This window comes from Fistularia commersonii, chromosome 1 (assembly GCF_037954325.1).
Source record: "Fistularia commersonii isolate RoL2024-O1a breed Wild chromosome 1, RoL_Fcom_v1.0, whole genome shotgun sequence".
Lineage (NCBI taxonomy): Eukaryota > Metazoa > Chordata > Actinopteri > Syngnathiformes > Fistulariidae > Fistularia > Fistularia commersonii.
Window position 1 is genome coordinate 24,892,145 of NC_141284.1, and position 15,226 is coordinate 24,907,370.

At 42.7% G+C, this 15,226-nt stretch overlaps 1 protein-coding gene across 1 annotated transcript in view; it reads left to right on the forward strand.

Moving 5' to 3' along the window:
* Window positions 1-15,226, forward strand: part of fndc3ba (fibronectin type III domain containing 3Ba) — a 104,378-nt gene that overhangs the window by 77,760 nt on the left and 11,392 nt on the right. The window contains exons 14-24 of the mRNA XM_086156364.1: window positions 482-656; window positions 1,013-1,099; window positions 3,584-3,719; window positions 3,909-3,980; window positions 4,663-4,781; window positions 5,195-5,300; window positions 5,891-6,063; window positions 7,162-7,275; window positions 7,698-7,847; window positions 10,157-10,437; window positions 12,886-13,104. Of these exons, the coding sequence (XP_086012490.1) occupies window positions 482-656; window positions 1,013-1,099; window positions 3,584-3,719; window positions 3,909-3,980; window positions 4,663-4,781; window positions 5,195-5,300; window positions 5,891-6,063; window positions 7,162-7,275; window positions 7,698-7,847; window positions 10,157-10,437; window positions 12,886-13,104 (1,632 nt within the window). The remainder of the gene's footprint in view (window positions 1-481; window positions 657-1,012; window positions 1,100-3,583; window positions 3,720-3,908; window positions 3,981-4,662; window positions 4,782-5,194; window positions 5,301-5,890; window positions 6,064-7,161; window positions 7,276-7,697; window positions 7,848-10,156; window positions 10,438-12,885; window positions 13,105-15,226) is intronic.

Consider the following 15,226-nt stretch of genomic DNA (forward strand, 5'->3'; position numbering starts at 1 on the left):
TGGTGCAGGTCATCTTGTCGCTTCCTCTGCTGCTCTTTTCCCATGTTCTACTGCGTGACTGATAGCCTTGAGTTTAACCTCTGCGTCGTAAGCCTGTCTCTTGAAAGGAGACGTTTTTGGGTCTTTACACACACACTCTGACACAAATGTAAATAAGAATGCACGCTTTATGCAGTCATATATCCCAACTTCTTCCACGGGAGAAAATGAGTCTGCTGCTGCTTCCCGTAGTTGCGAGACCTTTTGCGGCTCAATATTGATCCTTATATAAGGCGCACTGGATTATAAGGCGCACTGTCGGTTTTTAGGCCTTTTAGGTGCGCCTTGTAGCGCGGAAAATACGGTACATTTCGTTTCAGTAGTAATGGCAGTGCAAATTGGATGCATGCACAAAACTACAGTACATCTCTGCATCAAGAATAAATCAATATTATCCTGCAATAGTTGATGTTTGTTTTTGTTTTGTTTATTTTCCACACAGTGGCTTCAGTACAGAGGTGGTGTTCTACACCATGGGCACCCTGCCCGCCTTGCCTCTGGCACCGCGTCTGGTCAGGGCCGGAGTGTCCTGGGTCACCCTGGAGTGGGGGCGTCCCGAGGGCAGCCCGAGCGAGGAACAGCTCAAATACACACTTGAGATCCAGGAGGATAACAGCGTGAGTGCTTCTTCCTACGCGGTCGCCGAAAGCCTGACATTTATCAACATTTTTGTGCGCCACGATCTACACATCAAAATTGAAACTTTTAAATATTAACATGATATCTAACGTGCATTTTACTATTCATAAACTGCTCTTCTGAATCACAAGTATCCCACTTGAGGGATGGGTGGGGTTATACTTAATATAGTTGATGGATGGAACTGGAAGGAAAAATGTTATAATTCGGCAGATGTTTCACTCCCACATATGTGCAAATTCAGCATTTATCGCATCCATCGGCACATGGATTGCAAATACGTCCCCTGGAAAGGAAATTACTCACACCCACTGTCAACGTTATGTTTCAACAGGGAACTGACTTTCATCCAAAGTACACTGGAGAAAACTTGACCTGTACTGTACAAGGCCTGAAGAGGAGTACACAGTATAAATTCAGGGTAAATGGTTGTATTTGGATGTTGTTTTGTTTGTTTTTTTTGTTTCTGCACCTTCGGTTAAAGTGGTGTACAAGTCAATTAAATGAGTAATTTTTTAGTTTATAGTTACAATAATAAGGATGACAGATGTCAGAGTAATGTAGCATAAGAGAGAATTAGAACAAAGCAGACACTGAATGTTATCAAAAAAAAGGTAAATTGGAATGCCATCTAGGAACAAAAGGAGGCTGACTCAGCATATGAGTTGTTGTTAAAGATATTGGAAACATCATATGATAAAAAAAAAGTGGCCAGTTATACAACACAACACAAAACAGAAATACACAGGAAGGATGACTAAGGGATTACAAATTGCCTGCAAAAATAAAAATGCCCTGCACCAAAAAGTGTTGAAAATCTAGAAGCTGTGAACAGAAAGTAAATACTTTAAAAAAAAAATTTCTTTCTATATATATATATATATAAAAATTTTGTAGTATTAGGTGTTGTTTTTCTTTCTTTTTAAGGGTACCATTCAATCCAGGAGTCTGTCTGGTAATGCAATATCAGTCGGTCCATTAAAAAAAAGTAGCTTTCTGCTACTTGAGGGTCGCCAGTGATTTGGCTGATGGTGAAACGGGGCAAATCGCCGGCCGTTGAGCACAGAGAACATTGGCCTGCTCGTAGGGCATTACACATAATATGACACGGCGGCGAAGCGAAATGTTCCAGCAGGAAGATCCTCGCCGGCGTGTTTGCGTGCACATTAACGCGGTCGCATGCGACGCGACCTTTTCATCGGCATCGTTCATGCGGCGCAATCACAGGAAAAACTAAACGCCGCATGGACCTCCGCGTGTTCGGTCCCGGCGCGTCCATCTGATCGCAGAGCGCTCCCGCGCCTCTTCGCCGTGTTCCCGGTCAGTGCACAGGAACGGAGGGGATTGATTGTCGTTGGAGACGGAGGGGAGCTTTAGAGAAATGAAGGCCTTCCTATCACAGGTGAAGAAGCAGAGAATAATGGCTGTTATTAATCAGAGGAGATGGGTAGAGTTCTCTTAAGGTTCCCCTCTGTTGACGCACAATGCCTCCTTTGAATCCTCTCCGGCCGACACTCCATTCTTACATGTCTATTTTCTCCTGTTCCTCCCATCATCCCACCTCTGGTTCACCCTTTCCGCTCTCCTCTGCCTTCCCGCCCGTTCAAGCCGAGCTACCTGTCCAGCAGTCCCAGCTTTGACATCACGAACATCTGCGGTTTAAGAATAAAACACGGCGAATAGTTATTCAGTTATAACAGATTTTTTCAAGCCTTATAGAAAATGATTATTTTTTTATTATTAATTTTTTTTTTTAGATGCTTTAAGATGTTTATGCTCTTATCCATTCGGAATAATAGCTAAAATCAAAATATCCTTCGTCACTCTGCAGACATGCATTGTGTTTCTTCTAGGGCTGGAGCTTGAATGCATTCATTTTTTATTAATGAAAAAAAAATCATGCGTTTCATTTAATTTCCAGTGTGGAATGTTTCTCTAAGGGATTACAAGTTGCCTGCACAAAAAGAATACCCTTGCTGTGTATTTCTGGTTTTTTAATTTAAAAAAAAATTAAAAAATAAAGATTGAATTAAAAAACAGAAATACACAGGAAGCCTGGGTGACTAGGGCTTACAAATTGCCTGCAAAAAAGAATACTCTGTATCAAAAAGTCTAAAAATCTAGAAGCAGTGAAAGAAAGTAAATACATAAAAAAAAAAAAAAAAAAGGACATATATGTATATAAAAATTGTAGTATTAGATGTAGGCGACACGCAGTGATAGCATGATGGATGAGGCAGAGGAGACAGTGCTTTTGGAGCTAGCACGCCTGTCGCTAATGTTAAATAGCATCACTAAAATATGCAGGTTTATATCAAGTTCAGGCACCAAATGTCCGAGTCCAGTTCAGATTAATCGACAAATGCACCGGCAAGATGGATGTCTGTGGACGGGAGACCACTCACTCCGCGGAGTAGAAGTGGGTTGCAAGAGGCGCCGCAGATAAATTCAGTCAATGAGAATTACAAAAAGACCATTTCAAAACAAATCCAGCAGCTGGATGAGAATAGAAGAGAAGCAAACTGGTCGTAGTGAAGAGAGACAGAAGTGTTTCCTGCGGGTGTCTATCGGTCTACGTCGTAGACGGACGGGGAATTAAAGAGATTCCGAAGTTTAAGCTGAAGTATATTGATTCATTTATCGCACAAACTTGCATTTCTTTTTTCTTGATTAATTTCGAGTAATTAATTACAGTGTCTCTAATTTACTATTTTTTTCAACCGTGTCCTGCCCCTAATTTATTCAGACTATATGAAAGATGAGATTTTTGTTTTCGAAATACCAGACATCAGAATTGCAAATAAAGAAAAATCTTCTGAATATTGTGACCTGACTTTCAATCAGTATCACAGTAACCCTGCCTCATGCATTTATGACCCCCGTGGGTTTTTCCTCCTCTCTGTAGCTGATTGCATCAAACATGGAGGGAAAGAGCAGTCCCAGTGAAGTGTTGGTGTGCACCACCAATCCAGACAAGCCCGGTCCTCCGTCTACGCCCTGCGTCATCGCGTCGACGCCGTACGGTTTTACCGTCTCATGGGGTAAATGCAAATATTTTCCTCTTCAGCTGCATACGAAACATCTACGGTTTTTTACCGAATATGAAAATTCGCCGAGCGGAGTCGGTTAGTTTGACCGCCCGTCAGGGCCTGATCACAGTGCGCGGTATTTCGACCTGTGAGTCCTTCTGGAACGGCGTGTGACGTTTTCTCCGTCTTAACTCTCCGCAGATCCTCCCCAGGATAATGGCGGCTCAGAAGCTCTTACGTATTTGCTCGAGATCTCGGAAGGATGCTCGGAAGGTACAGCTCGCCGCTATTTCTTCCACGCCGTCGTTTTGTACGTTCCCATCTGTGAAGCAGCGGATGCGCCATCCGTCATACTGCGTTCTTTCCCCCCCCAGAGGTTTTTTTTTTTTTTTTTTCTGTGTAGCTCCCCTGAAATGACCAGAAACTCATTTTGCATAAATTTAATGAGCGGTGTTTGCGTGTCCTAAGACCTGCTGTCATGGAAACCAAACTTTCCCTTGTTTGATCCGGGGCATAACAGTCACCTTTAATTTAACAGTGTCTACCCTCATTTGAGTCCAGTGCATGCAGAAGAATTCACAGGATAGCACTTGAAATTCAGAACTGCAGAAAAGCAAACGGGCATTTGCTTTAAAAAGTCCGCATTTCCACGGTTGCAACTGTGTACGCAATAATCACTCAGATTGACAACCACCCATCTGTCAGGGAGCTCGTATCTGGCGTCTTTTTTTTTCCTCCCCACCCGGGAACAGCTGCCGTTTGAATCATTTCATTTTTTGTAACGCATTTTTTGAACTCCTACCTTGAGTTGAATCCAGCATTTTCAAAGGGCATTTATTATCTGATATTCTATTTGGACAAACCCGAAAAATGTCATATTCATATATGTTGTCCTTAAATTGGGTTTGAAACCCTAGCTCTTGCTTTGACTGTTCATACGCGCGTTTGTTTACAGCAAGCCAGTGGGAGGTAGCGTACAGCGGCCCGGCAACAGAATGTGTGTGTGAGCGTCTGACACCCGGAACCGTCTACCGCCTACGTGTGTGTAGCATCACTACAGGAGGACACAGTCCGGTGAGATTCAAACACGCGCAATGACAACTTCTGCCATGATAAGACTTTTCTCTAGTCACAAGTATCTTGTCATGCTGATATAACAAATCAGGGAATAGTCAGGGAAACACCTGGTTGACGGTAAAACATGTGTTTCATGAGCAATAGCTGTTGTTAGCCGCAGCCGCTACACACGCGCCTGCAACACAACTAACTGTTCCTGTGCAATTCCAGGTGAAAAAAAAAAAACAGAATTTATTGCACCCCAAACCACACCCACATAATTCCCAGCAACCCCAAAGTCACACAGAAAACAAGCATCAACATAAATCCCAACATTCGTGACTCACTACAATATATATATGTATGTGTATATATATGTATATATATCTAATTTTTTTTTTTTTCCACCGCTTGTAACAATCTCCTCTCAGTGCACTGTGAGTGTTCCAGTCCGCACATTAAGCGTCCCGCCAGGTCCCTGCAAGCCGCCGAGGGTCGTCGGCAAAGCCAAACACAAGGAAGTGCAGTTAGAGTGGGGTGAGTGCAAACATATACCGGGTTCATTTTTATAATCTAAATTATATTTTGTTTTTATTTATTTATGTACGGCCGGGAGGTGGGGGTGGAGGGGGCGCGTTAATTACCCTCTGGCCAATTTGATATATTTACACGGATTTGTCTAATGTAACTTCAGTCAACCAACCTAACTGACCTCTAATTTAGCCCATTAAATGCCTAACATAGCCTCATATCGGAGTTAAGTCGCCCTAATGGCTCCATTACTGCAGAACAGAACTGCTATTTTTTTGGCAGGCAGAGTTTCCCGTCCTGAAACACCGACGCTCCGCTTGTTTAATACAGCTGGCAACATCGGCGCAGCCTCAGATTGTACGGCCACAATTATTTGCTCGAGTTAAAGGTCGTGTATATATACCGCAAATGTCATCGTCAGTTACTACTTTCAACACAGTGCAATCGTAGCGAAGCTGAAAGATAGACCTGCCTCCAGAGCGAAAGAGAACTGTCGCCGTGCTGGGGTCAAGTCCAAAATACAAATCCCCGAATGCGTAAAGCGTGCCATCCCATCGCTTCATATGCATTCTTCTCTTTTCCTTGTTTCCCGCCAGACTCCCCGGCCTCGGAGGGAGTGTGCGAGGAGTACGTCTTCAGTCTGGAGATGAGCGAGGGGGACACCCAGCCTGAAGAAGTTTACCATGGGTCTGAGCTGCAATGTACCGTCGGAAGCTTGCTACCCGGCGCCACCTACAGCTTCCGGCTGCGGGCCGCCAATGAGGCTGGGGTGAGGAAATCGTTTCCAAACATCACAAAGCGATGGCTTTTATTTTATTATAATTTTTGAAGTGAATATATTCAGTCGATCATCAGTATTTTTATTTTAATGATTCACAGGAACGACTTGATTTTTGAAGGTCGGCGTTCCTTTGTTAAATGTGATATTAACACTAGACCAGGGGTCGGCAACCCCGCGGCTCTTTGATACCTCTGATGCGGCCCCCTCTGTGGCTTTTGGAAATAATTAAATCGTATTTAATCAAAATTTATTTTATTTTAGTTTGTTCATTTTTGCAATTTTTTGCACGATTTTGGCGATCTTGTAACATCGAAATAAATCGTGTAAAAATATTTTTGTCGCTCTTTTTGCACGCGTCAGTAAAAAGATGAACACAGAGAGAGGACGGCATTTTTCGGTTTGCTGCCGGTAAATAATTTAAATCCCCCCCGTAAATACAAGAAGGACTGCAATAGACATGGAGTATTTCGCTTAAAAGTAACATTCAAACCAACGTCTTTTTTTTCCGTAGTTTAAAATGTTTTGTTGCATAAAGAAATATAATTTCATTTCTGCAGTTGGTCATTGATTAAAAAAAAAAAAAAAAAAAAATGCAATACATATTTGTTTATACATAGCATAAAGGCAAAAAAAAAACAACAACATTATATGCCGTGTTAATTGATTTCAAATTTCAAAAGGGATGTTTGGCTCCCGGTGTTTTCTTTACTGTTGGGAAACAAGTCCGAATGGGTCTTTGAGTGGTAAAGGTTGCCGACCCCTGCTCAGGATCACCTCTTACCGAATGAGCCACTTTGGCAATGTTTTGCCGCAGTACACGTGGACACACATCCATACATAGACAGGTATTTTGCTCTGGGTCTTGGAAAAAACTAAAACATCCTGTTTCATCATCCTGAAACAAAGTAGTAAAAAAAAATTGACCAATGATGAAACAAAAAGAAAATGTACTCGTCCTCACGTAATGTCAAACGTTCCACGTCGCTCAAAGCCGGGATCCGAGCGTGTCATTTGTTTATTTTTTTTTCCACACAATGTGCATTGAATCTCCTTTATTTCCGCGCCCTCTTTCTGTCCTTCTTTTAGTTCGGTGAGCATTCTGAGCCAACACAGGTTACGACTGCAGCAGGTCCTCCCGGACAGTGCGGGGCGCCACTTATAACTCTAACCAGTAGCACCTGTGTAACACTCAACTGGGAGGTGAGAAATACAAAAAGACTTTCTTTGAGTAAAGAAAAAGAGAGTTTGTACTGTGAGTTCCTCAAGTGTGTGAAGAAAAGAAAAAAAAAAACCTCCTGATTCTACTCTGAGAAAAAACTGCTGTTGAAAAGAGCGTTGGGTTGACAAAGCGCGACTCCTGGGTGATGTCTAGAAGATGAGAGCGCCGTATCATTATTGTCAGTTCAATTCAGTCTCACATTTCCTTTTCTTCCGCTGTATCGAGACATTTCTCATTTCCGTCTCTCGCTCAATCTCTCCCGATATGAATACAGCTTCACTTTTTTTTTTTATTGTATTTTGAATTCAAACGTTTACTTCCAAATAACCATTGATTGATTATATGTATTTAGTTATTTTTTTCATCCTCCGCCTCAACTAAACGTATGTTTCTCCCGCCACAGAGTCCCGAGGGTTCGGGCACTGACATCTCCGAGTATCGTTTGGAGTGGGGGAGGGAAGACGAGCCGATGGAGCTGATCTACTGCGGCTCTGCGACACAGTGCGAACTCTCAGACCTGACGCCTGCCACCAACTACTGCTGCAGACTACAGGTACAGCTCTCGCAAAGGGTCGGGAAAAAAAAAAAAAGTCTGATTGGTATCATCCAGGATGTGATTCATCCCCGGTATCACACAGACTTATCCATCACCCGCAATCCTAAAGAGCAACAGTGACTGGTCTGATTTGTGGGCTTCTTTGTTGCCATTGTAAACATCTGCTTGCTCTTTTGCTGCTATGTGCAATTATTAAGATAAAAACAAAACAAAAAAAAAACAATTTTACCTGCCCAAACTGACAGTCGCTTCCCACTCTCGTTTTGGCGGATGAGAACAGATGTTTGGAAAAGGCAATTAACCGCGATACGGGACGGATTCTGGAATAGACTTGCGTGATTGGCGTCAGATTTTAGGTTTCTGCATTTTCCTCCTTTATATTTTTTTATGGTTTCTCCCGGCAGACAGTCTTGGTTGCTGCCTCCAGGCGCAAAAAAAGTTTAGAGACAATATTTTTGAAGTCTATGGAGAAAAGAAATGGAGAATATTCCGTTATATCAATAAATTGAACAGTACACAGCATTCACACATAATGTACTAACACCAACTCATATACGCTTTCCATTAAGATGAGTTTTTCAGCATGAGTTAACGGCACTAGCCAAATGCTAACTTCCAAATAATACCATAAAAACTACCGGTAGTTATTACGATCAACTCTTAAAATGGAAACGCTCACGTTAATTCAAATCTGAAGAAATCTCCAGTTAATATTAAGACAAAAAAAATAACAAGGGGGGGGGTTTAATGATGGGCCCTCTCTTGTGCCTACACATTCTTTCATTCTTGTCGAAATCTTCTCGTCGTGGAAACTGGACTTGAATTACTTTCAAGAACCATTGAAAGAGTCCATTTGCGAGGAGATTTCGACAAGAATTGACCATGACCCGGACGATCGAGAACCTCTGCAGACAAATTCATCTATTCATTATCTACACCGCTTAACCTGCACACAGGGTCGCGGAGCCAATCCCGGCCGTCGTTGCGTGAGGAACGTGTCGATCGCCACGTGTCGACACATGCGACACGTCGTATCAAGACACAACCATTCACAGAGACAAACAACCGTTATATAGTGACACCAATCTCATTAACCTACTGTTTTTGGGAAACTGGAGAACTGAAGGGATGCACGCGAGGGAGACCCTGCAAAGTCCGCACAGAAAGCCCCGCCGTCGGAATCGATCCAGGGAGGCAGAAACAAATGCAGAATTATCTCCTGGACCGGATCTAAATCCGTCTCTCTCTCGCCCTTTGGTTTATTTCAGAGACATCCTCTCTCTCTCTTGTCCCATGATAAAAGATGTTTTTTATAGCTCTCTCTCCTTTATGGTCAAATTTATCATTTAGAGGACGGCACCGGGTCATCCTAATACTTTAATCAATGCCGGAGTGTGTACGTGATGTGTGTTTTTGCGTGTATACCCACCAAAGGGTGCACATGTGTCTTTATACACACGTTTATAACAGGACAGACGTCCCTCAAATTGCATTTCTTGACATTGACTGGGTTGAACTCCCTCTGACTCCCAAAGCGCCGCACCTTTAAAAAGAACCTGCCGTATTTACTTTCTCCACATCTGCACCGCCCGACTGGCGTTCCCTTGTTTTTGCGCGAGCCCTAAGAATAGCCAAGCACAAACAAAAGGGGGGAAGGTAAATCACACGTTCCGCGCTCTTCTTTATTTCTTCAAGCTCGGGCCGAAAATTGGAAAGCTGAATTTAACAGCGGTGAAATATAAAGTTGTTCTAACCTGCCAAGGCGAAGTACCGAGATCGTCTGTTTGTTTTTTTTCTGCAAGGCCGTCTGAATACTTCATTGAGCGCGCGCCGCTGAGACCGCTCTTCATCACTGACGGCATGGCACTCAGAAATTTCTTAGAAAATGAATTCCAATGAAGACGCAATAAAACTTTGCCTTTTCTTTTTTCTTGCGTCGATTTCTGGAGAATCGGCCGTTTTATCCTGAGCCTCGCAACATAGAAGCTCAAGCGCCTGTTTTGCATCTGAAATTTGAAATACCAGTCAGTCAGAACTGAAAATGTGTTTATTTTTAAATTTTTAATGGAGATTTGATATTCAGACGTCATAATCTGAAACCCCCATGCTGTATTTCTTCAAATCCTCCCAGCCTCTGTTATGTTTCTCATCTTCCTGCCTAGTCATTTTTACCCTCTCCACTGATTTTGACCCTTGTCTGCGTCTCCGTCTCTCTGCTTGCGTCTGCTTTCCCACCCATCATTCATTTGTACGGTTCTCCGCCTCATCGCTCACCTCCCCCTTGTTTTGTTCTCCTCCCCTCTCAGGCAGTGAATCAGGCGGGTCCTGGACCGAACAGCGAGCAAGTGTATTTCCAGACCCCGGCAACGAATCCGGACCCGGTGTCCTCCCTCAGCCTCCTAGATGTACCGGTGTCCACAGACTCGGGTCTTTCCCGGTCTACTTGTCTGTTCCTGAAGTGGGAAGAGCCAAATAGCAACGGGGCCGATATTTCCTCCTACATCATTACTCTGGATGAACAAACCATCACCGTGGAATCGGGGACAAGTCACCTGGTCACAGGCCTGCAGCCTGACAGCGAGTACAGGTACGGCCCGACACCGCTGAGCTGAAGCAACATCAGCAAATGAGTTTTGGACACTTTTCCTAAGTCACTCCCCCTCCCAAGTATATTTTCAACACAGGATGCTGCATTTTTGCAACCAATCTTTTATCTGAAGCAAATGACCAACATTTATGCTCCATTTTTGTCTGTGAATAGGTCTATCCGGTGCACATTCTTTGTTGCCGTGGTTGTTCGGCTGTGCGGCCACTAGAGGACAGTGCAGAGAACAGAGTTTGTTTCCGAGTATAAAAATGGCTGCTTATGATGTCCGTCCGAATGAAAGAGACACAAAACGAGGCAGCGCAGTTGACGGCGGCAGCCTGTGCAGTCATTAAGTGCGTCTCGGCTCGTGGATGGAGAATTCTATGCCGCTGCCAAGTTGCTGTCCTCATCCTTTCTGTTCCTCTCACAGGTGGCACTTGAGCCAAATGCGTATTTAACGTTGAGCATAACTGAGCCTTTAGTCCTCAAACAAACTTTGTTTTGAATTGCATGCATTCAATACAGTCTATTTTCTTATGCAGGAAACTATAATACACAATTCAACTGTCAGCATCCAAACAACGCTGTTGCCTTTGTGTTTGACAGTTATTGAATTTTGCTTTAAAATGCAGGTTATTGCTATAAGTTGATTCAAAAGTCCCTTCAAGAATTAGCTGAATTAAAATAAATAATGTGTGTGTATGGTATTTCTTAAAATGTGAAGAAATAACCTTAAAGATCATCTACTATAGGAAACTTGCCAAAAAATGGTGCATGAAATGGCCTGATATTGGAAGCCAGCTATCATTTGATTCAATGGAATTGCTTTTATTACCTGTTTTTATGTTTTGTTTTGTTTTTTTGTTTGTTTTGTGGGGGGTCGAGGAATAAATCAGCAGCCCTAAGAAATTGATCAAGGTTATCTTCCGATCTTCCAACATTTTTAATATTCATTCCAGGGGAGACTTGCCTCGGTGCTCTTTTGCAGGATTAAGCAGTCTTGTGTCATTAAAATGATTAAATCAACGTTCAATCATTTAAAACTGATGGATACATAAATAAATATAAAGTAAAGGAATAATAAGCCCCCAGATGTCGGTATATAAACAACTACTTGGCCATCTGAATCACCAGCTGCTGTTGTTGTATGTTCATAAGCAAATTCGCAATTACATGTAAATGTGTGTGTGTTTGTATGTGTGTGTGTGGAGGGCAGAGAGATGTGTTTGGAGGCAGAGTGATCACACACACACACCATTGTTTTCATTCTCAGGTTGTTTTTGTCCCGGTGTCACTCTGCTCTCTTGCATAATAGCTGCCACTGAGGCAGAACAGTGCATGTACGCGCGTGTGCGTGCGTGTGTGTGTGTGTGCGCGCGTGTGTGTGTGTGCGTGTGTGTGTGTGTGCACGCGTGAGCACGCACGTGGGTGTTGTGCGTGTGCCAATGACGGTAAATCTGCTTGTTATTTACAGCAATGGGATACTTCAAATAATATTATTCACATTTGTTTGTTCTGTCAGGAGTGGCTCTGTGTGGGTTTCCAAGCAGGTTCCCCACATATTTTTTGACATCCTGAAGTCACGAAATGATAAATAATGTTAATTTTCAAAAAGTTTCAATGTCACATCTGTTAGTACAATGTCAAAAAAATAAGAAAAGGGTTTTAAAATCATTAAACAAGAATAATCATTAGATCATTACTTTTCAACTTCAAGGTTTTAAATACATAAATATTTAAAGAAAATTAAAGAAAATAGTAAAGGAGGATACAGAGAATAGGGTTAGATAGAAAGGGTGCTGTGGCGACACCTGAAGGGAAAAGCCTAAAAGAGAAAGATGCATAAATATTAGAAAAAATACAGGATAATTGCATATTTTAGTTACTGATTATAAACGCCTGCCGGCACTTCTCATTGCCTCACTACATGAAATATGGCAGCCATGAAAGATGATGGTGATCAGGAAAAAAAATAACAGAATCCTATTGGTTTACCGGTATAGCACAACCTTAAAATTCGAAAAAAAAAAAAAAAACAGGAAGCGAAAGGAGAAACAGCTTTCAGTTATCCCCCATCAAGCAAGAAAAAAAAACGGAGTTGCGGTAGCGTTTTTACCGAATACATTGTATACCGGGAGAAATGAGTCGACCGAGAAATATTCGAGTCCACTCCGGGAGGGTTCGTTGAGCCGTGTAATGGGATGGATGAATCATAGTGCCAAACAGGGTTAGAGCTAATACGGCAGGTCAGCCTCTTCACTGGAAAAATACCTCGCCATTAGACCAATAAGTCTGCAAACAAAGTGGATCGACAGTGTGCGGTGTTTGCCGTGCGCGTGGGACGGTATAGCATGTTTTCAGGTTGCGGATATGACATCCATCTAGAGATATTTGGGATATTAAAGAGGCTAGATATATGTTTTCATGCTGTCTTTCCTGTGTGTGCAGCGTACAGATCCAGGCGGTAAATGCCATTGGCTGCAGCCCCTCCAGTCCACCCCTGCTGGCGAGGACGCGCCCCCTCCCTCCGGCTCCGCCCCCTCTTGAATGTTCCGCCGCCGGACCTCAGAGCCTGAAGCTGAAGTGGGGAGAAAACGCCAGCAACACGCGAGCCCTGCTCGCCGACGACATGGTCTACATACTACAAATGGAAGACAAAAACCACAGGTGGGGTACACTCTCCCTCCACTCGTTTCCAGTGTGCACCTCTCTGGTCTTCCTCCAGCTCCAGCCTCATCATCCCTCTTCCCAGATATTTACTATTCCTCCTCCAGACTCCTCTGTATAAGAGATCGTTGGTAAATTTGTCTTTGATTGTGAAAATTGAAAATCAGAATTACCGTATTTATATTGTGCGTGCCTGAATATCAGCCGCATCGGCTAAAAATAAACAAATTCATGTATACATATATTTTCACTTGTCCATAAAACGCAGGTGTTCACGTTGTAACGTTAGATATTTACACAAATTTTTTTTTTTACTTTTAATTAAATACATTCCAACTAGTAAATGGTAATGTGTCAGCCCGGCATTAGCAAGCATTGTCATTTTTGGACAATTTGGCTTACCTGAATATGCTGTACCGGGGAAAACAAACAAAATATATATATATATATATGTGTGTGTGTGTGTGTACATATATACACATATTTATGTGTGTGTACATATTTTGGCCACACTTAAGAGCCGGCTCCCTGTTTTTTTTTCCTTCCCTGCTTAGCTCTCTCGGTGCTCAACCCCTGATCTGCTCACAGCAGAACTTCATTCTGATTGGCTACCATTACGGCAAGGAGGCCAATCAGATGTGATGATATAGGATCATACCATTATGTAAAAACCGAGGGGGGGAAGCCACTCCACTTCGAGTATGTAAGCTTCAGGTTATAACAAAAGCTCCATGTTGTAACATGAGATATTTACACAGAAAGATGTTACACCGAACCTTTTTTTTTTTTAACTTTTAACTAAATACATAGAGGTAACATCCACAAATATATACAAGAAATGCTTTTTTCAGAACAGTGCCTGTATCACGGCTGATTAAAAAGATTCATAAAAATTACAAAGTAAGGTCCATCCATCCATCCATTTTCTATTCCTGCTTTGTGCTACTCCAGCTACCGTAAATTCTGGGCAATAAGCTGCGACTTTTTTCACTTAAACAATGATACGGCTGATGAATGGATTTTTTTTTTGGGGGGGGGACGACTAGTGAGCTTCACGCCGCTACAACATTAACCCTCGTCACATTGGACCGATGACATGACCGTGAAATTCCGAGTCCGTTCAACTCCGACACCGAAGAAGACGAGTTTGACTGTTTTAGTGCGCAGGAGGAAGCCCAAGATACCGATCAGCTAGCCGGTGCGGCTTATATTGAGGTGCGCTCAATAGTCCGGAAATTAAGGTAATTGCTGTCTTCGGCTTCCTCCTGTGCACTAAAACTATTTAAGTTGTCTTCTGCAGTGTCGAAATTGAGCAGCCTCAGAATTTTACGGTAATTTCATTGGTCCAAGGTGATGAGGCTAGATGTTTTGGCGACATGAAGCTTGTTAGCACCCCAAAAAATCCATAAATTAGCCGAATCGGTGTTAAAGTCGCAGCGTTCAAAGCATACGAAAATAGCAGCGGCTCATAGGCCCGACGTAACGGTAACAAGCTGAGCCTACAAACACTTAATTCAAACATTCGCAAGTCCAAATTGTACAAGATTGACCGGTTATATCACTTGTATCTCACCTGCTATTGCTGGGAAAAAAAAAGGAAATCATCTGCATATGCAATCACAGTTTCAAAATCGGGTTTACGCAGTCCAAAATATGATTCATTCATTCATTATATAAACCACACTCAGGCTCACCCTTTCATTCACGAGTCCCAAAGAGACGTAGAGAGACCATTTAATCAAAATTCATTGAGAGACTCACTCTTTCCTTCAAACCTCATATGTGGAAATACAACCGTTCACGACTGGGCGATTTAAGGACTCCGCTGAACCAAGTCCATGTTTTTGGACTGCGAGTAGAAACAGGCGCAAACCCGCCCCTAACAGAATCAAACCAGGGACCTCCCTTCCATCAGGGGGAACCGCTTCGCACTGCTCCACTGTACCGCCCGTCAAAAATATGATTAATGACGATCCTTCTCTGGAAAACATGGATGATGGCTCTTACAGCATTTTGTACCTAAGTGGATGCATTAAGGGGATCTCAGCGGTTTAGTCCTCTCTTCATTATTCCTGCATTATCTCTAGTTCTTCTATCAGCATTTTCAGAGCCAAACTTATGG